The sequence below is a fragment of the Echeneis naucrates genome, chromosome 8, assembly GCF_900963305.1.
Source record: "Echeneis naucrates chromosome 8, fEcheNa1.1, whole genome shotgun sequence".
Lineage (NCBI taxonomy): Eukaryota > Metazoa > Chordata > Actinopteri > Carangiformes > Echeneidae > Echeneis > Echeneis naucrates.
The window spans coordinates 15325579-15349959 of NC_042518.1; the positions used below are offsets into that span (position 1 = coordinate 15325579).

At 44.3% G+C, this 24381-nt stretch overlaps 1 protein-coding gene across 6 annotated transcripts; it reads right to left on the minus strand.

Moving 5' to 3' along the window:
- wizb (WIZ zinc finger b) lies at positions 1-23123 on the minus strand. Of its 6 annotated transcripts, XM_029508781.1 has the most exons (18): positions 22856-23123; positions 22132-22291; positions 21843-22044; positions 21485-21560; positions 17290-17429; positions 15538-17187; positions 13096-13533; positions 11808-12227; positions 9720-9866; positions 8721-9284; positions 8182-8637; positions 7597-8106; positions 7263-7444; positions 6869-7097; positions 6552-6763; positions 3754-4012; positions 3062-3227; positions 1-2640 (listed from the first exon to the last, which is right to left on the minus strand). In XM_029508781.1, the coding sequence occupies exons 2-18, from the start codon at positions 22219-22221 to the stop codon at positions 2265-2267; spliced, it is 6117 nt and encodes a 2038-aa protein (XP_029364641.1). In that variant the 5' UTR covers positions 22222-22291; positions 22856-23123; the 3' UTR covers positions 1-2264. The 6 variants fall into 6 exon arrangements, with proteins under 6 accessions (XP_029364641.1, XP_029364640.1, XP_029364642.1 ...); XM_029508780.1 differs by having other exon boundaries at positions 6869-7444; positions 22132-22289; XM_029508782.1 differs by lacking the exon at positions 22856-23123 and having other exon boundaries at positions 6869-7444; positions 21905-22044; positions 22132-22267.
- Between the last annotated feature and the right edge of the window lie 1258 nt (positions 23124-24381).

The window sequence follows — 24381 nt, forward strand, 5'->3', positions numbered from 1 at the left end:
GAGGCTGCAGTATCTTTTACTCTGTGAATGCAGAGAGATCACATCTCACAATGCAAAGTGGCCCCCTTTAAGGCCTTCTTATTGGAGTCCTTTGATACCAGGACGTGACAATCACATTAAAATGTTTTCCTTGTGTTCAGTCACTCGCCGTCTCGCCTCCAACATTCTTACCAGCACCAAAGTTTCAGTTTGGAGAAACTAACAGATAAAAATAAAAAATACTCTAATATTCACCTTGCAGGACTGCAAATACAGAAATGCACAGAGCAATAAAAAATACATAGCATCAAAGGTTGAAATCAAATCACACTAGAGGAATTAAGATCACTTATTTTTTTTAACTACCTTGCTATTAGAACTGCTGATAGCCCTATTAGCATCAACAGTCTCTGAAGTACATGTAGTTATATAGTATGTATCTATATTCCATAAAAGGGTGGGGGTATTGTTTGGATTGAACAGTCATCTTTCAAACACTGGAACAAACTTTAAAAGGGCATCAGCCTACATGGACCCTTTTGTTCTTGCTTCAGTCATTGATATGAACAAACTCTGAAGCAATGTACAAAGAAACAGAGCGCAGACTTCAGCCACAGCAGCCCGAGGTCATGTACGTTTCTGTGTTTGTATGGAGGGCTGACAGTTCTCAAGAGCTCTGCTTGAGATCAAGTTTGATTTGTGTTCATGTTTTATTGGAATAATCTAATCCTACAGTAACAATGCGAGTCCCGTGCAGCTGCGCCAGTAGTCTTAATGAACTTGGGGGCTACGGTGGCACCTGTAGTGGATCCAGATCACCGCTAGTTGAGTCCATTGTCCAGCACGGAGCCTGGGGGACCTTGATAGCTGTGCAGAGTTTTCGCCACCATCATGTCCAATGTAAACAGCTGTTACAGAGGCAAGACAAGGAAGTAAACAGACTCTTTGGCACATCCTAACACGACGATGGATGTATATAAGTCCTGATCAGACTGCAGACAGGATCCCAAGTTTAGCTCACTTTGAGCTAAGGCGTCTTCCCATTAATCAGTTTTACTTTTGTCTGTCTCTTTAAAATGGGCATTTGCTATGTATGTACACAAACATACAAAAGACTCACATTGTGCACAAGAGTGAAAGTGCACCGCTGACCGATTTTCAAACATTCCAAAGAACTACCTAAGCTTTATAATGACCTAGCTTACCACATTCAGATGCATAAGAATAAATAAATAAGAATTTGGGTTACATTGAAAAAGGCAGGAAAGAAATGGCAACAATGTGAATGGAAAACTTGAAATGTGTAACCTTTAACATATTTTATGGCTCCACTTCACAAAAATGAAAAAGACTGTGCCTTGGACGCAACAGCGGCCCTATCTGCTGAAGAACAGCAGCAAATTGTGGAGTAGCAACATCATCATGGGTGCAACTTCAATGGTAAGTTAGCATGGGGCATATGTCTGATTGTGTTCAAATGTGTGCATATAAGGTATCAATAGGTGCTTTGAGCTACATTCAAGCTAAATGTATATATTGGGGAAAGTATTACATTATTAACTAGGGGGACATTCCCTTTTTGGGTAAGATTCCACTTCTTGCTCCTACAACCAATCAGAAAGAGTCAGATTTCACCCATTTCAATGGGTATTTCAATAAGTGCTGAGTGACCACGTCAATGTTAAAAGTGCCTTCTTTAACACCAAGTGTTACCACATGTTTAAAGTCTCAACCATAAGACTAGTATGATTATAAATGCCATTTAATCTCAGTCAGGACCTTGATGTGAGAGCCTGGGGCCAGTGCTTCCAGTGTGCTGGTAGAAACGGCCAAGTCTCACAGGTCTTCATAATGCACACTGTCGTAAGGGGAAAGGTCTTTTTTTGGGGGGGGCGGTAAAAGACATGGGGCTGAAGTTGGACAAAACTTCTATCAACCCCTAAATCGCCCGGTGAATGGAAGGTGAGGTACAGCACCGATCCAAATCAACACCTGGACATTCAATATAAACAAGTCAAAGACAAAGCATTAGTTCATCTCTCCTCATAACCTTGGACAGTTCCCACAATCCCCAGTGCTGCAGATAAGCCAGGAGAGCTTCGTTCCCATGGTAACAGGACTTAGTAACAGTCTAGAAAGCTGCTTCAAAGGTGCTTGGGGCTCAGAGGACTCTGGAGGGGAAACAATCCTCCACAACAACACTTTGTGAAGGCCAAAGGAAAGAAACAGATGGAAGAAAAGAAAGGCAGGAAAATAACAAAAGGGGGAAAGTAGTGAATTTGAGCCTACACTATCTGGGTAGGAAGGGGAACTGGAGTAGCAGTTAGAGTGGGCTGCTCCTCTGAGACCTTTACTAGCTCTGTGGCAGTGATGGTGGGAGCACACTCGGCTAAAGGTGTAGGGCAGCGAGTGTTAGGAGCTGTGGTGCGGTTCGGGGTGGAGGTAAGGGCAGGTGTGGTCGATGTGGAACTGGAGGTAGAGGTGGAGGCTGGGGCAGAGGCCTGGACCGGGGCCGGGTCATCAGCCGGGGCCGGGGGTTCGGCGGAGGCTGCTTTGGGAACAGCAGGTTTGTTGTAGTTCATCTTAAGGATGTGCTGCTGGAGATGTCTGATCCAGTCCTCCTGCACTGACAACGGACCATGAAACTCCACCTCGCAGAACCTGACAGACAGAAAAAGACATTCAACATCCAAACGATGCAAAGTAACACTACCACCAGCTGTGACAACCATTTTGATTGCAGAGTTTTTGTAAAAAGAAATAAAACGCAATCTGATGCAGGCAAACTTGGTGCCTCCCTCGGGAGCAGCCGATGCTGTTAAAACCTTTGTACTGTAGTTATATCAGAACATATCCATGTTGATTCAAATCTCAAATGGTTCACTACTCTCAATATAGCGCATTAGTATGATACTGCTCAGCAGGGGGCAGGAGCGGTGATTAAAGCTTGTGGTTTAAAGGACTATTTAAAATTTTGCCAGACAGTTCTATTGATGCTGCAGTCTCATATTAATGCTGCTGCTTGTGATGTTGAAGTCACTAAGCATTTTCTGCTCTGACATACAGTAGTGGTTTCACTCACCGGCACTTCAGGGTGTAGAGCTTGCCCACCAGCTTGACCAGTGGGTAGGAGGGTGGTTTGGGCACCAGGGCAGGTACAGTGCCTGTGCGGGGGGGTTTAGGAGGGCCGCTGTCTCTTTCCGTTCCATCTGGAAAAGATGGATGCTTCAAGGGCCGACGCTCAAAACCTTTGCAAGAGGAGGAGGCCACAAACAGGGTTGGCACAAAGATCCATCAGTCCTTTGTGATTTATTTAGTCATTGAAATGTGGTGATTAGAGCTAAACAGATTTTATATAGTCCGCAAAAATCAACAATGAGACAAGAATGCACTTTCAAGGCATAACTTGTACAGATATTTTTATATGTCAAATGGAAACTTTTGGCTCTACCAAACATTGCATTCATCTATTTCTCCCAGTGAAAGATAATTTTCTTTTTTCCTTTGAGCAAAACAGATGTTCACTTGTCATTTGTCTAAATTGATCCCATGGTTAACATTGCAATTGCCATGTTGTGGTCAGTCACTTATTTATTTATTTTTTTGAGCTGAGGTTGGCTCCAGAACCACCCGCGACCCGGAAACGGATAAGCGGTAGAAGATGAATGAATAATTAGATGGAAAAGGTCTACAGAAGTTTGTGTAAGACTCACACAGGCATATAAAACTAACTGAGTGAATGAGAGCCAGAACATATGCTGCATCCTCATGTACCTCTTGGCAGGCGGACATTCAGCTCACTTCGTGCCACCTGCGCTTGAAGTGGGAGGCCGTCAGTGAGCCGCGAGGGGCTGGGACTACTGTGGCTGGGCCTGATGGAGGTGGCCTGTAGGTTGGTACCGGCTTCACCCTCTTTGATCTTGGAAGAGCCCTGGCTGACCTCACAGGTTGGTGGTCGTACCAAGCTTACAGCCAAAGAAGAGGACCACTGGGAGGTGGATGAGGAGGAAGAGGAGGAGGAGGAAGAGGCCTTCTGCGATGAGATGGAGAGGATAGGATCAGAATAAAGTGAGTTCCACTTCTGTTAGAGTAAAAGACGAGATCTTATCAGGGTTAAACATACAGACAGCGGCTCTGTCAGCAGTCTGATGTAAAGTGCTATTTAGACAAGAAACCTCAAATAATATGTTAAACACCAAGGTGTGCTTTAATGTATTCCATTATTCATCACTGATGCAATACCTGAAAAGTACATATAAAGATAAAATTGGTCACCAGATAGCTTATCAGATAATGGTTTTTAATTTGTACAAACTTTAAGTCACAGTAAAATTGTTAAAGTCAAGAATATTCTTTTCCTTGCTATGTTCAGTTCGTTAGGTGGTAACTCTAGCTACCTTATAACATTGTTTTAATGCAATGAAGACTGAGTAGCAGCCTCTATCATCAAGGTTATTCCTAAAAAGAAGCTTTGAAAAGTATTTTAGTAGCTGCGCATACTCATTCAATCAAGCTTTTTTAATTTACATGACTGAACGTTTGGTCTAAATGTTTTTGCTCTATTTTTAATGTATTCTGAGTATGCACTTTCTAACAGATTATTTATAACAAGTTTATTTCGGCACCTCAATAGCCTGAAACGTAAGTAGAAGTAAGTATTTCAGAAATGTCCAAGTAGTCTAATATTTCATGCATGACCAATTAAGCAGCTGTCACAGAAAACAATTTATCTAGTACTGTTTCTTAATATTATGATACACCAGTGAGTGCTCAAGCCCACCTTTCATAAATAGAACACTAACGGCCCAATTAATCCAGCCGTGCAATCAACAGCGTTTTAAGTCATCAGCAAGCTGATTTGAAGGGTAAATGGATAAGGCTCAAAGGGCCACTAACCACTAAATCTCTTGCTGGAACTTGCATGTCATGGTCTTCTTCAGTAGTAATCTTTCTTGATGATAGAGACTTCTAGCTGCTAAAGAAGACCGCTCAACAAAGAGATAACAAGCGGACCTCAAGTCAAGACTGTATTGTCTAAGAAAAAGTTAGCTGTGTTTAGTTTTCGCTGTTTTCTGAAGTTTCTTGTTCATTTTATCCATCTTATTGGTATTTGTAATTTGATGAAATCACACAATGTCTAGCGTGACGCCATCCACGTTCACCATGCCTACAGGTTAAGCAATCCTGAAGACCAAATAAGTGCACAGGGCTGTGAGGAAAGTTCAATCAATGTGCATTTACTTCAACAGAAATCATTTTTCCACCAGTTCAAAGTCACCAGAGCTGAAACACATCAGTCAATAAACTGATTGATCGAAAAGAGACTATTTTCTATTTATGTCTGTTTTAAACCATGTAATCTTTGGGATTTGGTCTGTGGGTCACAGTAATTAGGATTTAAGGTTCCATCAATTATTTCTCGTCTTGCTGCAGCTGCACAAATGATAATTATTGATTAAATTAGGATAAAATCATGATTTTGACATTAAAATTGGCAAAAAAAACAAAAAATCGAAATAATTACCTAGCAGCCAAAATGACTGCTTCAAACACAGAACTCATTCAAAACACCAACTTCACTTTTCTCTTAGGTCAAAATGTAGTACATCCTTTTCCTGAGATGCAGGAATCAGAGACTTTTTTTTTTTTATGTTTTCTTCGAAAATTACTTAATGCTCATTCAGCTGTCCAAACAGCTGCTCATTAATTTCTTTCAACTGACTAATCAGTAAATAAATGGATAAAGTATATAATAATGCTACAAGTAAGCACTCTCTCCTTAGATGCAGGCTCAACAGTCCATGAGCTTATTGAGATTCATTTCTTCAGTATAAAAAAGAAAAACCATTTACAATATGATTACAAGGACGTTTAAAAGGTAATCCATTCTGTATGTGTGTCACATCAGAGCTCAGGGAAAAGGTGTGACAGTGACGCAAATGCACCAGAAACTAATTCAGGAGGGGAAAAAAGAAAAGGAAAAAAAACAAAACAAACAAAAAAAAAAAAAAAACGTACATTTTCTTCTATCAACAGCATGCCATAATTTATCTGAAGATGAAACATAAGCTGCCAGGCACCCTGGTTACTATGGCAACTATCAAGTCAATAGCTGAGTTGTTCTGGCATCTGTCCCCACAGTGAATTTTGCTGGGTGTAAAGACACAGGATCTACAGTAAGGCTCAAAGCTGTTAGACAACACGTCTGAAGCTTTCCAAGACACAAAATGTCTGTCAAGCCACCAGCTGAGGCATGTTAGATCTCCAAACATGACGCCTATTCAGGGGCAGCCGAGGAAAAGTGAGTGTGTCAGAACAATAGCACTGTGGGTTACGATCCTTTATTGTATACCTGCTCATCTTTGTGAGGGGCATAGGTTCTTTTGCTGATATGGTACATTTTTTTCCTCTGAGAGAAAACACATTTAGAGTCACAAACGTAGATTTTGCATAAAAGTTGGGGGTTGAAGATAAATCAGAATGAGCCTCAGAGATTTCTCTTTTAAAGTAACTCCTGCGTCAGCCTGAGTTATTACACTAAAACCAATTACCAACTGGCTCCCCATTCTCACCTTCTTGAGGGTAGAGCGGTTCCCTTGCATGTAGCTGCGGTGCATCTCCAACACCTTCTGAGGCCTGCTACGCATCCAAGCGCTAAGAGTCTCAATAGGGGATCCATTTACACACCACTCAGTCACACCAAACTGCCTCAGGTGGGCTCGTGCATGGCTAGCCAGAGCCTTGCGGTTCTCAAAGTAGAATCCACACAACTCACAGCTTGGATCTAAAGACAAAATGCAGCAGGAAAGTGAACGCAGAATCATGGTTAGAATAAGATTCCCAAAGCACCAAACAAGAGTAGAAAATGAAAAAGCTGACTATGACTCACCCTGGTGTCCGTGTTTGTCTGGAGAGGTTTTCCTCTTGTAGGAGAATTCATGTTGCAGAGGTGAAAAAGCCTTAAGCTGATGTGGTGGTGAGTGGGACATTTCCACTGACTGGGCATCCTGTGAAAGAGGCCTCTTTCCCAGTGGTGACATCCTGAAAAGCTTCCCAGCAGGCGGGGTAGCAGATGGGCCCAGGGACCCCAGGCCCTGCTTGTGGAGCCTAGATCCTGACTGTAACAAACCAAGAGGAGATTTACGGAATTTGGACGACTGATAGCCCGAATTGCCTAAACCTTCTGAACTGCCGGCACCCCCAGCGTTCTCCCATTGGGGACTGTTGGCTCCCTGGCTTGACTCTTTCTTCACTCCCTGGTCTGAGTGCGAGGAGCCACCCACCCCTCTCTTGTGCATCACCTCCCGCAGAGTGTCGATGGGCGAGCCGTTGACAGACCATTCTGTAATACCCATCTGGCGGAGGTGGGAGCGAGCATGGCTGGAGAGACCTTTACGGTTCTCAAAATATTCCCCGCAGAACTCACAGCGGATATCCCTTGTTGGCTCCACTTCATGGGCCATAGCTGAGGGAAGACCAGAGCCAGAACGAGAAAACATATTCAGTGTACATAGACAATGACGCTTGCAACTAAATAAGTCTGATTCCCCAAACATCAAACTATTCGCCTGAACTGCTAAATAAACCCTTAACACAAAACTTAAGAGTATACATTACCCAGATTGAGGGGGAACACACTATCAGAACTGCTCCAGCTGCAGCTGAGAGGTTCAGTGGAGAGCCTGCCAGATCTCCCCATAGTCCCAGGTGTGGTCACCTCCAGCTGCACCGGCTCAGGCTTCAGCTTCAGAATTAGTCCGCTGGTAGAGGACGTTGGTGGAGCTGGGCTTGATTTAGACACAGCGGGCTGAGGAGGACTGGAGGGGCGGGCAAAGGCAAAGGGTAGGCGACTAAGGAGGGTAGCTGAAGGAGAAGAAGAGGTTGAAAGAGGGGAGCGAGGCGGTCCAGGAGAAGACGGAGGTGGGGTTTTATGAGGCTTGATGGGAAGGGCACAGGGCAGACCCCGTCTTGTGATGATCTCCCTCAGGGTGTCGATTGGAGAACCATTGACAGACCACTCAGTAATGCCCATCTGACGCAGGTGGGAGCGGGCATGGCTGGACAGCCCTTTGCGATTCTCAAAATATTCCCCACAAAACTCACAGCCGATTTCTTTTGGAGGTTCACCTAAGGGAAAAAAAAAACATTATACCACAACTTTATTTGAAGGATTTACCATTTTATACACTGGTCAAGACTTACTGTGAGGAAGGGCCATGAGCTCCCCACTGCTCAGCCGGAAGACCTGCATGGAGGAGGACTTGAGACGCTTGGCAGGTGGGCCAAGTAAAGACGAGGCAGAGGAAGAGGTAGCTTTGGACGTCAACCCACCGCCAGGTGTGGTCATCTTGTATAGGAGGGATGACGGGGGAGAGGATGAGAGGCTCAGCTGGGACTGCTTCGGGGGGGAGAGTGTGGTGGTGGTGAGACCCCGTGGTTCAGGGGGGCCGTCAAGCTGCAATGCGTTGGCTTTGTGCTTGAAGTCGTCTGTATCAATGAGCTGGTTCAGGAGGTCAATGGGGGAGCCCTTGGATTCTGAGTACTCCACCCCAAAGTGCCGCAGGTGGGCTCGTGCATGGCTGGACAAGCCTTTCCGCGTCTCAAACCATGCGCCACACAGCTGGCAAACAATGTCCTTGTTGGGGTCCACTTCTAGTGCTGCAGATGAAGAAGAAATAACTATACTGAGACTCATAAGAAAAATAACTGTATGTTAGAGTGGTGAGGGCACTGACACTCACTGAGATTGAGAGGAGCATCGTTCTCCTGTGGGGCCCAGAGCGGTTTCGTAACTGTGACGGTGGAAGGGCCAGAGAGGCTTGGGGTTAAGCTCTTCATTCCCCCAGCCTTGTGCTCCGGGGAGCGCAAGGGGGAAGACACAGGCAGTAGAGAGGAAATGGGGGCTTTCCTCACTACTGAAGAAGGGGAGCCAGACTGAGGCGGAGCTGGAGAGACACCAGGAGAAGGTGTGGGTGTGGAGGAGGAAGAGGGCGGCACTGCTTTACTTGCTTTGGCCAGGATAGAGAGGGGGATCGGTTTCTCGTCTAAGTCCATGTCTTCTAAATGCTCATCTTTCTGAGTAGCAGGAGGGGAGGAGTTCTTGGCTGAAAGAGGCTCCAGAAGAGATGAGCTTATTTGGCTGTCTATGTTGCGCTCCTTGGCAATTTGGTAGAGGAGGTCGATGGGAGCCCCACTGCTCTCTGAGACGCTGATGCCCAGCTGGCGCAAGTGAGAGCGGGCGTGGCTGGAGAGCCCCCGTCTGGTCTCAAACTGAGCTCCACACACCTCACACTTCAAGTTGTGGACTATAAAAAAAGCAGAGACATTTGAATGTTACAGTTATCCCTATCAACTTAAGAAGTATTTCAAAGTAAGACTTGTAAGTGCAGCGTGAACACAAAGTTTGTAAAAACAACAGCAGGTGGCTGAGGTTGTTTTAGAGGCCACCGATATCCCAGAGGACACGTCACCTCACTTACCCTTCCTGTCTACATCTTCACCCAGTCTGCAGGGGCACGGCACAGTGTTAGAGGTGCTTTTATTAGCCCCTAGATATATTTGTCTACCTCTCAGGATTTCCCTGGGGACAACCCTCTCTGGTGTAGTTTGCCACGCCTCAGCACTGACCTGAGGTCAGTTTTACAATTTCCCCTGTGACAGCTTTGCTCAGGGCTTTGCTGCAGCAAATCCAATCCCCTTGTCAACACTCTGGGGTCAGCGCTCCCACATTTCTCTCTCACCCTTAGTGTCCACATCCTCCCCGGGAGAGAGTCTGTCCGTGTCCACGCTGCACACCCCTGTTTTCCCGGGACTAGAGCTCAGACCGTCCAGAGCTGGAAGCTGCAGCTCTTCCTCATCCTCTTCCTCAGCTGCTTCCTCCTCATCCCCTACAACATGAAACACAACATCCATACAAGTGTACACATGCCATGTAACCCAGGACAATTAAGTGATTCATAAATCACCTGAAAATAGATGATGGTGCTTGTAGAGTGTGTCTCAAGACTAATTCAATTCGAAAAAAGTCAGCCCATAAAAGCATCAGTGTATTTCCTGAGCGCCTTGAGAATAAATAAAGGACGCAGATAGAGAGCAGAAGAATTAACTCAGCCCCCTGATCTCACTGCCTGTGATTTCTCAGCCCTTGTAATAACAGCGCATTATAACATCCTCTGTGAACAAATGCACTGAAAACAATTCAAGTGATGAAACCCCTTCACAAAAGTAGCGCACTGATTGCACTACTGTGTGAAACAAACATGGCAGTCCTGGTTCCCCGCAGTCAGACATTCCTGGGACAAAAGTGCCATTTTCTGCGACAAATCGGTAAATCAAAAGAGACGTAGAGACAGACAATGCTTTTTGTCTGGTGGGCGGCTCTGCGCTTGTCAGTTCATCTCCTGACTGTAAAAGAGCGGCGATGTGACACCTCGAAGCGCAGCGTTATAACACCAGCTATTATAATGAGCACAATACTCAGCCATCAGAGGACTATTTAGAAAAATGAACAAAGTGGCAGAGGGCTAAGTTGACTTCAGATCCGCCCGGAGACACTGAGCAAACCCCCCGACACTTCCAAGTGATACTTAGAATATACTTCGCTGATCCGGACAAGTTGTAATAAGATTACTAACTACGACCGCGTTCAAGTCCACAAAGTTCTCACGTTTCCTGCGCGATCTCGCTCTCAGTTTAGTGTCAAAAACGTGCACACAAGCGTGCACTTGAAAGCACAGCGTGTCCTCTATCAAAAATCAAAGCTAAGTAAAATGGCGAGGATTGGCCAACTGTAGGTAATTTTAGAGATCCTGCAGCATTGGAAATTCTGGACGTCATCCCAGACGTACAGAATAAAATAAAATAAATTAAAAAAAAAAAAAGCCTTCAGGCATTAAGAGACACACAAACTGCAACAACAATATCACAACAACGATAATCACAATCATTTAATCGGCGCGTGCGAGACGGGAGGACCCGAAACAACAACAATGAGCAGCTTTCTGAGCTTTTGACGTGCGTGTCACGGGCTACCTGCATGGCCGTGCGCGGCTCTGCGTGCTCTCACATGATAAAGAGTTCTTAATGGCTGTTGTCTGGCTACGATGTGACTGGAGATGCGGCGCCGCACGCGCGCGCCGAAACGCCGCCGTGCGATCCGAGAGGCACGCGGTGCGCAGGAATTACGGCGCGCGGTACTCACCGGTCCGCAACCGCACTGCAACGGACTCCCGGTAGCTGAAGCCAGACGCTCTCTCCGCTATTGTTTGGGTCTGCGGGGAGGTGGAAGCAGCCATTTTGCCCCCATATGCACCGCTAAGCTAAGGCGTGACCAATCGAGTGGAGGCGGAGGTTGGGATAAATGCACCGAGTGCCACATCAACCACCGGCATCAGTGTTTTCCCACTCTCTCCAGCGTACACGCTCACACACACACGCACACGCACACGCACTCACTCACTCACTCACACACTCTCTCTCACTCACTCACACACACACACAGCCTCTTGGTTGAGGCTGACAGTCTCGACAGCCACCATGCCGGTTCAAACAGTGCACAGTGGTGTCACTCAGGTCACTGGGCACTGTTTGTGTTCACAGTCAGACACAGGACCTCTCCAAACAGCAGCACCTCCTCTGCTGTCTATTTCCATTCATCTCCTTCATCCCCCTTGGCGACATTTAAAAAAGGTCTTTATATCCTGTGCCAAGTTCAAACTCATAACACAAACAGGATCACCAGGTAGTAGCTGCCAAACAGAACAGCACACCTGGAGGTATGACGTCACACTACTACTACTATCAGAGATGGATCAATGATGAGAACATACCCTTGCGCTCTTCTTCAGCGTCCTCCTCCTCCTCCTCCTCCTCCTCCTCCTCCTCCTTCCAGTGTTGAGGAGATGTTGAAGGCAGGGCATCAGAAACGGCAGCGCTCAGCGTCCTCTCACTCATCTCCCCTTCCAGCTTTACCTGAGTGATTCCCTCGCCTTCATCCTCTTCTTCCTCTTCTTCCTCCCCCTGTGGAGAGCTGAGGCTCCGGGGGGGACCTGTGGGGATTACAAGGTCGGGCCTGCTGGAGAACAGCTCCCTCAGGATGTGGATCGGCGAGATGGTTACATCCCAGTTAGTGATGCCAAAGTCACGGAGGTGAGCTCGGGCATGGCTGGACAGGCCAGCACGAGTATCGAACCCAGCGCTGCAGAACTCACAGTGCATCACACTGAATGTGTCTGGATCAAAGTTGGCAACTGGGGAGAGAACAGACAATACAAGAGGAAGTTTAGATACTACACAGACTGTGTAGCATGTTACTTTATGCAGTTGTAGTGTCCAAACTCTTTTTGGTTATAAAAGTGTACAACTTTTTATTCCTGGATCCACAGGTCAACTTTTAAAAAACACATTAGCAACGTCACTCCAGGAATGGTCTTATTTATCAGTCAGAGCACCGCTTTAATCCAGAATGAATTATTTCAGCATCTTTCTGTGAAACTCTACAGGCGTTCATGGTTCCCAGAGGATGAATCCCACTGACTTTAATGGACTCATCATTTTTCCGGACACTCTTTAAAGTCTTTGTCCCCATCAATCTATCTTGTGCTACCAGTAGGCTGAACTATGAGGTTTTGAATGGTCTGCTTCAGTAAATATTAGAGGGATCAATACAAAATTTTGTGACTTTCATGTCCTTGTATGAATGAATCATGAGTAGTGATCCAAAAGTCTTCATTTAGGGACACAATCAGTTCATTACTACTACTATGTCATTTGAGTCATTTTTGCAGTTCTGAGGAAGTAAAACAATCAAGTAAAAACCAAGACAAAAGCAAAAACGTCAGGATAGACTTTCAATATTTGAGATTGCATAGTAGAAACTGTCTCTGTTTTATTTCATAACAGATTCATTTTGTGTCCCTTGAAGGGATCCCAACTCCCAAGTGCTGAATGCTTTTAAAGTAGGTGTGAAAAGTCATGTCACCTTTGCCCATTGGTATCAGATTAGGGCCATATTCTTTCTATTTTAAGACAACAACATAAAACAGGTATTGTCTGCTTTGACTACAAAATTTCTCCAGACAGCAGCTGAGAGACATACACATGCAACAAGCTGCTGACCTTTTTTCTTCTTCTTCTGATAGGAGAACTTCTTCTCTATTGCATTGACTTCCTCAGGGGATATGAAGTGACGCACATTGTAGCTGACGCCCACTCGGTTCAGGTGGCCTCTCACATGATTGGCAAGCCCAATGCCATTATGAAATCGATCGGGGCAGTAGGGGCATTTCCTCTCCACACTCTTGAGCGTCTCTGTGTCCTCGTCAATCTCATCTTTGTCTTCTTCCAAGATGCCCTCTGACAGGAAACGTCGCACACGTTCCTCGTCAATGTCGTCCTCATCATCACTGTCAAGTTCTGCAGGAGCAGCAGTCGCCCGGGCACTCCTCCTCAAAAAGAAAACCTTTCCCTCTTTCTCCACTTCCTGCTTGCCTTCATCCTTCACACTCTTGTTAGGTGAGGGGGATGCTGTGGCACTCTGCTGTGTTGATCCATCCTCTATAAAGAAAAATGAAATCGATAAATAATCATATCCTACTCAAACTGAATCAGCATCTGCTGATGCTACACACCTTAAACACAGCAAATAGAAATAATATGAAAAGCAGTTTTGAGTCTATCTGAACTTCAAAGAATCAGCCTGATTTATTACAACATAGGTTTTGTTTAGTTTTAACTGTTAACATTTATTCACATTAGAAATAATCAAAATAATTCACTGCTGGAATATGAAACACATGTACACTGGTATAAAAGAAGTGCAATGGTAAAAAAAAAAAAAAAGTGCTAGTATTTTATTAAATGCAGTGAGACTAAAGAATGATTATTAGCTTCGGCTTCACGTTTGTATTTATCAGTTCTAGTAACAGGCCCATTATTTACATGTTGGAAATTCAGATAAAGTGGATCACTAGGGCGTTCACCATTTTGTTTTGCCCAGAGTATTCAGGTGCAACAATGGCTCCTCAGTATCTGCAGTTATAGTAATATTAAAAAGCAAATGCAAACTATGTACTGACTTGTAAGGCAAGTCAAGGATTGTCATTAGGAACTGCTGTCTCCAGAGAAAATGAATCCTCTCATTCAGCAATCACTGATTCCTCTCAGCAACTGAGTGAGGATCTAAGATGAATCTAAAAGATGCCTCCAAAGCAGGGGTGGCCATAAAGAGATATCAGAGTTCCTCCAGCTTGCAATTTCCACAGTCTGAAATGTCATTAAGAAAAAGCAGTTAAGGGGGACTGTAGTCAAGCTTGAGTGTAGCTGGTGTACCTTTATATTGTACAGTGTTGATGCACAAACAGGGCCTACATGCGAAAGTCATCAAAAGGAAGGATTATGGCAGACCTCCTTTAAAACGCTGTCAACTGAAGTCTGCAACATCTGGATAAACCAGAGTTGCAGGCAGAGAAAGTTTCTGGACTGACTGCTGAACACGTATAAGCAGAATTTGGGTGATATTTAGAAGAGTTCATTCTTCACTTGATCCATGTTAACATTTCCTTCTTCTGTGTTTGCTCTCCTTTCTACCGCCAAACACACCTTAAGTTGTAGCCAAAGTGTTTACAACACTAGTTTCTAAAATGAACTCTGGGTTATCCAAGGATTCATGTAATGACCCTTCCATGTTCACACATCTAGGCTGCACAGACGGACAAAGCACCACCACTCCTGTGTCAGCTAAACCTTCCTGCAGCTCCTCTGCAGTCAGATGATGCTTTGGCTTTGCCTCTCTGCCAAGGAGACCTGCCGGTTTATCTGCAAATATACTGAGAGCTTCACCCACCTTCCCTTAACTTCCACCACAGCTCTCAATACCTGCCCTTAGTCATGTAGCATAACTTTTGTATGTCTGCCAACACTATCTACATTTCTGCCTGTACTCCAAATGTTTGTTTGTATGAAAAGCCAAAAGAAGAGTGGTCACAGAGGACAGCAGTGCTGCTGAGGGGAACCAGTTTCAGGCATACTGTCACTTAGTTGTTGGCCAAAAAAAAGTTTAATTACACATCCAGCAGTTAGGTGGTATTTGTTTGTGGTCATGTTGCTGTCTGCTTTGAATATGCCAGTGATAAGGGTTCCACTATCCTTGTCTGTTTGGTGTTGGTCAGATTATTTATCAAAGGGTTTCTGTTGAAAACCTGCCTGTTGACCTAAAGACACTACAAAGTTCACAAAAGTTGAATGAAACTGTGCAGCAGGTGATAGCTCTTAATGGTTTCAACACTACAGCTGAACTCTTTCTCACTATGCATAATCATTTGATCCAAAAATATTGATTAGTGCAGCTTTAGTCTTTTCTTTCTTTGCTTTTCTGAGTAAGCAGTGTGTAAATTGTGATTTTAGAGAAATCATGCTCACAATAATGTGATTTATGTCCATGTATTGCCTTTATGTGACTTGGGCAGCAAATCAACTTGCTGATTTCCAGAAAAAGAATCTACCTGCATCATTTCAGTGTAGAGTTGTTGAAGTGGCTTTTAACTGAATGCGGAAGCTCACCTGTGTTGGATCGTGCTCTAGTGTGACGTTTCAGGCCAGGTGAGTTGGCATCTTGTTTCTGCAGTTCATTGTCGAGCTCCGTGCTCTCATACTCCTCCTGATCTTCCTCTTCACTGCCGGGCAGTTTGTCATCATTGATTCTGGGATGAAACTTGGCCAGATCAGTCCAAGCCTTTCCTCTCTTGCTGAATCTCCTGTTCCCCACACACTTGAAGGCCACCTGGCTTGAGGGCCGAACTGCAGCACTGCCTGGTGTTGTGCTATCCTCAGAGGCAGTGACCTTTGGCTGGCTTTTGTCTTGAGCTCTGTCAGGTCGGGATCCAGACACAGAGAGGTGGTCAGAATCAAGGATGGATTTTGAAATTCGAGGATCCACGCTGGAATTTGAATCCTGGCCACTCTCATCAGCACTGATGGAGAACTGTTCTGGGTGAACAAGTTTCTGATGTTCCCTCAGTTGGGTTTGACTTGAGGTCAGGAAGGCACAGTGACCACAGGCCAGGGAGGTGGATGATGCACATGAAGCAGAAGCAGAAGCAGGGGATGGGGAATCAGGAGCCCTGCGAGCAGTTTTTTTTCTGTTGTGGGTCTTTGAGTGATTGGCCAGTGCCTGGGAGGTTCTTGTGCTGAAGTTACACTTGCTGCAGAAAAAGCGACGGCGATAGGCAGAGACAGCTTGGGCCTGAGCTGGGGACTGAACTGAATTTATGTCTGAGTTAACAAATGCTGGGTCTGCTTCTGGTGTCGAAACAGGAGCCGGGGACAGGGGTGGAGAAGTAACTATTTCTGCCTCTGACACTTTGCCTGGAATTGAGACTGGGCTTGCATCTTGCATAACAGCTGGATCTGGGCTTAGATGTTTCAACACCTTATTGTCCAATTTCAGAATCTCACTTGCCTTCCCATTTTCATTAAGTTTCTCAATCTCCTCCAGTATCTTCATACGGGACTCCTGGTGTTTTTTGTGGTGGTCTGCCAGCGCAAGTCGATTAGGCAGGTTCCATCCACACTCCATACACCGAAAACGGCCACCCTTTCCTAAACGCCTGCCGCCTCCTGAGCCACTTTGAAAATGCTCGACCATATGCTCCTGCAGGTGGACCTGCTTTTTGAAGTAAATGCTACATTCCACACAGGTGAATATTTCTTGACCTGGCTCCACAGCACTTTCTTCCTCTTTGTCTCTTTTCCCTTCTCTGTCTCTGAACTTGATTGGGTCTTCTGCTGCTCCATCTCCAAAACTGACATCCTCGAAATCATAAACCCCTCCACTTTGACTAAGCTGCACCATCTCAGAGATTTTTGATTTTTGAAGACTTACTCCTGCCTGTTGACCAGTCTCAGGCAATGTGCGCTTCAAGGTCCCAAGTCCAGAGAAAGGCCTGAGCAGCACCCTCTTCTTTCTGCACCGCTGAATGAATGTGCAATGAGCCCAAGGAGCAGGAGGGGGACTCTCGGGGTCCGAGTCCCCAGGGAAGGTGTACACATCTCTCTCAGACTCCTTGGTTTCCTTTCCTTTGGCCCTTTTCTCTCCCTCGTCTCCTGCACTGTTTTTCACCTCCTCCTCCATTTGGCAACCTTCCTTTAGTTTTACTTTGGACAGAAACAGCTCAGTTCCCTCAGATACATTCCAGACTTTGGTGTTTGCCACTGTGAAGAGAAAACAGAGGGATTATGAATGAAAGGAGCCATAAGAGAAAAGAAAGATACAAAGTGTGCAGGGAGATTTTGTTCCCTCCTTACAGCACTTACGTTGTGGTAGGCCAAGCTGAGATGTATTTGGCTCTTCTCTCTTTGTGCTCTCATTGTTGTTGTTGTGCCCCTCCTCAGGGGCGGATGCATCTCTTTTACAATGTAGTTTTTCAGGTCCTGGCTCGTCTTCACTATCAAGTCTACAATATATTGGAAGAAAAAAAATTAGAAATTAAAATTTGTCAACAAGCGAAGGGTAAACATCTCTGCCTGAAACAAATCACTCATGTCAGATTCATTACAGATCTTGCACAACGTTCTATTTCTTACTCTGTGTCATGATCAGCCCACTATTGAAAGCACTGAGGTCATGTCCTGGATATTTTTCCTGAGATTTTTGTGGGTTTTAGAAAATACGGTGTAGTGTATTTATAAGCATAAACATAGTGGGAAGGTTTTGCCTGCTATTTAAGGTTGACTTATTTTAGAAGTAAATATCAAATTTCGTGTTGCCATCAAAACCAGCAAAGCAGTATAATTGTTTGCGCTGTTGCCGCAAAATAAGGTTGCAGGTTCGGTTCCCAGGCCTGGGGCCTTTCTGTGTGGAGTTTGTATGTTCTCCCCGTGCCTGTGTGGGTTTCCTCCCACCATCCAAAGACATCATGTTTAGGTTGACTGGTGACTGTAAATTGTCTGTATGTCTGAGTGTGAGTGGTTGTTGGTCTCTGTCTGTCTCTGTGTGTTGGCACTGTAATCCATTGCATGCTGTACGTCACCCAGTGTGAGCTGGGATTGGCCCCAGCACCAGTCGTAACCCGGAAACGGAAGATGAATGAATGCCACCACAACTTTATCGCTGACAGCGTGGAAAAAGCTTTTAAATTTAATTTAGATCTCAGAGGGGGGGGGGAAAAAAAACCTAACACTTTTATTAGGTCAGAATTTCCTAATAAAGGAGGAAACCCAAGCAGTCAAGAGTTTATTAGTAACTGTAGAGTTTAGTTAGTTGAAGCAATAGTTTGACACACTGGAAAATTAACTTATTTATCTAACCAAGGTAAGACTGATACCACTCACATGTCTGTCTGTCTGTCTCTTATCCCGGTCTACAAGTTACCTTTGTTTAGCATAAAGACGAGAAACACTGGGGAACTAGCTAACCTTCTGTGCATAAGCAGTTAACACAAAAGCTACATTTTGCCTACCTGTTCAATAATGAACTCCATATATGTGGTTTGTTTAATGAAACTGCAGTTTTTGGAGTGTTGTGAGGGCCTTGTTTTTAGCCACATGCTGTCACAGAAACACACAGCTTTCCAGCTTGCATCTACAGTTCAGGCTAAGAAAATTCGCTTTACTTTGTGTTAAATACTAAAGTTAAGATGCACCGGAAGAAATCTTTTTTCAACCTTTGGACAGACTGGCTGTTTCTCCACTCCAGTCCTTGGACTAAGCTGTGTGAAGCTTCATATATCACGAATCTAATGGCCTAATGGTGAAAAGACATATTTCTCACAATGTCAATACAGCAGGTAATATAAGTAATGAACACGTCACCATTTTCTCAGTAAATATATTTCCAAAGGTGCTACTGAACTGAAATTTTCACCAGATGTCGGTAACAACCCATGCAACCCACACATGCAAGGAAATCAAACCTTAGATGTCCATAAATTAGGTTATGCGTGATAAAATGGAATGACACAGGGAAAAAGTATTGAACACATGAAGAAATGTAAAAGAGGTGCAAAAAGTCACCAAAACCCAGATAGCAGCTGAAATCTATCAGTAATCAGAAAGCAACCCTGCGCCTTGTCAGTGCAAATCTGCATTTAAAAAAGGTGTACAAGAAACAGCTCATCTCAAAAGGAAAGAACTCGATCAAGACCTTCGCAACTTTATTGTTGCAAAACATACTGATGGCATTGGTTACAGAAGGATTTCTAAACTTCTGAATGTTCCAGTGAGCGCTGTTGGGGCTATAATCCAAAAGTGGAAACATCATTTCACCATAAACCGGCCACGACCAGGTGCTCTTTGCAAGTTTCCTAACAGAGGAGTCAAAAGAATTAACAGAAGAGTTGTCCAAGAGCCAAGGACCACTTGAGGAGAAAGGAAATAGCAACAAATTACAGTCACCAGAAAGGAATTAGCAGGTACAACTGTTTCAAAGAAAACAGTAACTAACACACAACAGCCATTGGCTGTATGCACACTCACCACGCATCACTCCATTGCTGAAGAAAAAACATGTTGCGGCTCGTTTAAAGTTTGCTGCACAACATTTGGACAAGCCTGTGGAATACGGGGAGAATATAGTCTGGTCAGATGAGACCAAAATTAAACTCTATGGATGCCATAATACACACCATGTTTGGAGGTCAAACAGCACAGCATATCACGCCAAAAACACCATACCAACAGTGAAGTTTGGAGGTGGGAACATCATGGTGTGGGGCTGTTTTTCAGGATACAGGACTGGCAAACTTCATGTAATGGAAGGACATTCTTGATTACAAATCTGCTGCCATCTACCAGGATGGTGAGGATGAAACGAGGGTGGACATTTTAGCAAGACAATGATCCCAAACACACAGCCAAGGAAACTCTCAGTTTGTTTTAGGAAAATAAGGAAATAAAGCTGTTAGAACGGCCCAGCAAATCACCTGACTTGAATCCAATAGAAAAATCTACGGAAAGAACTAAAGATTAGAGTTCATAGACGAGGCCCACGGAACCTTCAAGATTGGAAGACTGTTTGTGTGGAAGAATGGGCCCAAGTCACACCTGAGCCATGCATGCAACTAGTTTCTCCATCCAGGAGGCGTCTTGAAGCTGTTATTACCAATAAAGGCTTTTGTACGAAGTATTAAATAAATTTAAGTGTGTTCTTTTTACCTGTGTCATTCCATATTTATTACACATAACTTAATTTATGGACATCTAAGGTTTGATTTCTTTGCATGTGTGGGTTTCATGGGTCGTTACTGACTGGTGAAAATTTCATGTCAGTAACACCTTTTGGAAATTTATTTACTGAGAAAAACGGTGACGTGTTCAATACTTTACCTGCTGTATGTCAGTTTCATCCAGTTGACGTTGCTCAACATAAATGAGGACACCCTAACAGATTTCGTCCATCTCCCTTAAGAATTACTATTTTCCCCGGGATCCTACATAGTTAAGTATTCACACAAATCTGGTTTATTGGTTTTAAACAGATTAGTCAGTACTAAAGACAAAACTGTAACTATTCTGAAAAAGTGACTTAAGATCATGGCTAAAAAATGAGTACATCCCAATGAATGTCTTAGCTAACCAACCAAGCCAAAGTGTATGGCATCAAGGGTGAGGGGTACAATGAAAAGTCACAGTTGCCACAGTAACCATGGTGGTTACAATGTTTCTCATTGGGGTTGCATGAGTGCTACTGGGTCAGAGAGATGCATTCCATTAATAGTATCATGAATTCAAAATACTGAGGAGAAAAAAAAAAAAAAGAAAGAGGAGAAAGAGGGGGAGCAACAAAAAAAAAAAAATCGACCTTCACTAATTCACCAAAATCCAAAACATACACCTACAGCCACCGGTTGTATTGTGAGTGATTCAATAGCCAAGCGTTTCACCAGACATCAACTTAGGGGCCCATGTGGGGAGCTGAATATCATTCTCAATCAGGGATCTGAAAGAGCTCATTCTCCAACAACAGATAAGACAGAGGCAGCTGTGTGCTGTCAACTTGTTCATTAAATGTCTAGAAGAGTTGGCGCTTTCTACAAAAATCAAGGAAGCCACACAAGACATTAGATTTAGTAAAATTTGTTGTAGGGTGTAATCAGTTTTGCAACTCCCTATTTGAATAATACATGTTTGTCTTATTGTTCTTTGTCTGGTACAGTCATTAAATGTTTGATTAAACTCAGTTTTGACAAAAAAAAAAAGCTAACTGTTCTCATAATCGATGAGAAATGGAAGTTTCTATTTGCAAATGGGGTGAACTCTTTTATGCCGAGCACTGCATATGCAGTTAATTTCTAAAAGGAATTTCCTTAAATTACTAATGTCTATTCTTGAAAAGTGCTATTTAAAAAAATACAGTTTTTGTTGTCTGTAGGGTGTCTATGGCACCTCACTGCAGTCCTATAAAAATCCTGACTAACGCCTTGTTTAAATGCTTTACAAAAACTGATGTCTCACTTTTTTCGCTGACCTCACCAAACAACTCGCCGCCTTTCCTCCTATGTCTCCTCCTCACCTGAGTCCAGAAGAAGGAGATCCTGGGCTGTGAGCAGCCAGACCATGAGGGTTAGAAAAGTGCTGTAGCTCCTCCTCTGACACATAAAAGCACACAAAACACACAACCACAGGAACATCACCTTCACAGCTCAACAGTTAAAACACAGCGCATACTCAGGTTACTCAGAGAGAAGAGAGACAAGCAGACTGAATAACATTTAAAAGAATAAGGGGACAACCACGATAGGTACACTGATGGCTTAATATGTTAGCTTGGTTCCGCACTACATCTAGCTTTGCTGCAGAGTGTAAACATAAATGTGCTACTCTTGAGAAGTATGCAACAGGTTTCCAATAGATATTAAAGCATGTGTTACCATCTAGCATTTCTTTCTCAGAGTCAGAGTCCCAGCTTAGGGAGGAAGGAAAGGCTGAGGACCTGAATCTCCTCTGTGCATTCTTCCCCTGGTCTGCACTGGGCTGAGAGCCCTCAGTCTCCAGGGAGCCTTCATCTCCAGCGTGGCCCCAAGAGCATTTGGCAGACATCAGGCCGTCTCTCACATTTGGAGAGCATGAGGACTGGAGGGGATGATAAAGTCGCTTGTGATATTATCCTCAGAGGGTGGAACGAGACAGCAGTGACGGTGCTTTGATGGTGAGTTTTACCTGTAAAGTGCAGCTGAGGAAGGTTTGTGCTGAGTTGAAGGGTGGGGGCCCATAACTGGTCCCTGGGGTTAGCGGTCCCTCTGGCTCCATGGTCCCCCAGAGAACAGTATGGAGTCCCACTGGTGACCAGCCGGCCTACATTTTGCAAACTCCTTTTCCTCTAGAAACATTCACACATGAACAGGCTTAACAAAATAAAAGTTTTTAATGGCTTTAAAGTTTCAGGCCACCACTGCTGCTACAGTAATGTACGTCAAAGCAGTTAGAACAAACAGTTAACTGGTTCTATCAAAAAAAAAGAAAGACAGAAAAAGCATGTCAGACAGTATGGAAGTGTCAAATCTGCAGTCTGTCGTGTCTCGGCTGCCTTCAGTATTTTTCTGTTCTTTTTTTTTTTTTTTCTGACTGCTGCAGTTTTCGGATTGTCTGACCTATTTTTCATGATATCTGCTCTTAAAGAATGAACTGGGGCGCCCAAATGGTTACATAAATAAGTGGCCTTTATATTCAGGCCCATATCCTCCCCTGCTGCCCCTCTAAAAAAGCAGGAAAATGTCCGGGTACATCAAGGTGTCCCACGGGTTGGCCTCTGTGGCTCCAGAGGACGAGTCTCATATCGATCCAGTCGCTGTCAGGTGTAAATAAAAACAGTACATCCGTGCACAGTGTCCTCAGTCAGGCCCCACCGCGCTTACAGACTGATATTTTAGTGCAAAATACTCACTGAAATCGGCCTGTTTTGTTGCGGCTCGCAGCGGCAGGGCTGGCTCTTCAGGCACCGTTCGCCATAGTTTGAGGACGGAGCTGAAGCTTTACGCCCCGACACGATGCTGGGCTCGGGGAGAGGGCTCGTCTGCGCCCATGGACAAAGTTGCTCTGCTAAATCGCCGCTCTGGGTTTTGCATGGATCCCTCGGAGATGCCAGACAGAGGACTCCATGTTATTTGGCTTGAGGCCACGCCACGGCTGCGTACGTAACGTCGACGGGGAGGGCGACGAGAAGAGTTTCGAGTAACACCAGCCGAGATAAGTTTCCGAGATTAAGTTCAACTTCCACCGCAGCCTCCTTTATTTCCTGATTTTATTTATTATTATTATTATTATTAGAGTTGGGGTGTTTAACCGGGCGCAAAAGCTGCCCGATATGAATCATATATTGACCAATTTCTAAAAAATCAAAAATCAAAACATAATCAAAATAAAACGGGGGTCACGTGTCATCCCCATCATTTACACCTGAGCGGGTGTGACGTTCACAGGTATAACGTTAATGTCATTTCTGTCTGTTTACTCTGGGCTGGCAGCATTAGCGTGGCCCTCATGTTAACCGCAGGGGGACGGACATGCACAGCAAACGTGCTGCACATTTACACTTCATTGTGGTTTTGAACACATGTGTTTTACATTTGTCTATTTGTTTGTATCACGAATTGATCGAAATGCTGTGATTCAATGAACGCCTTAGTACCGTTTACTGCACGGTCATCTGGCGCCCTCCACTGGTCCGCGCCTGTTGGTATCCTAAATAGTGGGAGGTTTACTGTATAAATTGATGTCAAAAAGCAAGTGCTGAATTTTCACTGCCTTTAATTCAGATTTTTTTCAGGAATCGACAGTTCAGTCCAGCTGCAACTAGATTCAGCTTTCTCAGAGAACTATGACCTGAGTGAGTGAGAACCTGCATAGACCTTTAACTCAGTACTCTGCAGGTGTCACTTTGGCTCCGTGAGCTTTAAACACCTGGATTTGTACTTGAGCTCATTTCGTCCTGACAGATCCTCTCAAGCTTTGTTGGACTGGAGGGGAAGTGTCTGGGAATTGCAGTGTTTCAGGTCTCAGCACAGTTTAGCCCTCCGAAGCTCAGACTGTCAGTTACCCAACAATTTAAGCTAAAAAAAAAAAAGTATTTATACATTTGCTCTGGTCTGACCAATGTCTGGGAATGGTTTTATCACACAAGTGCATGAAAAGGTCACTGGACTTCATGTTTCGGTTTTTGTCCTGTCATGCAGTTTGAATTATGGGACCTCGTATATACAGTTATGTGTGCCTAAACCATGTCCAATCAATTCATTCTGCCTCAGGTAGACTACAGCTAACATTTCTTCAGGACAAATGGGATGGCCACAGAGTTAAATATGTATTTATAAAAGATTTCAGTTGTGATTTTTATCACATTAGTAAAAGATTTTTTACTATGTTTTCTGTTTTCACATTTTTGGTTATTGAGTGTAGAAAAAGTACTAATAG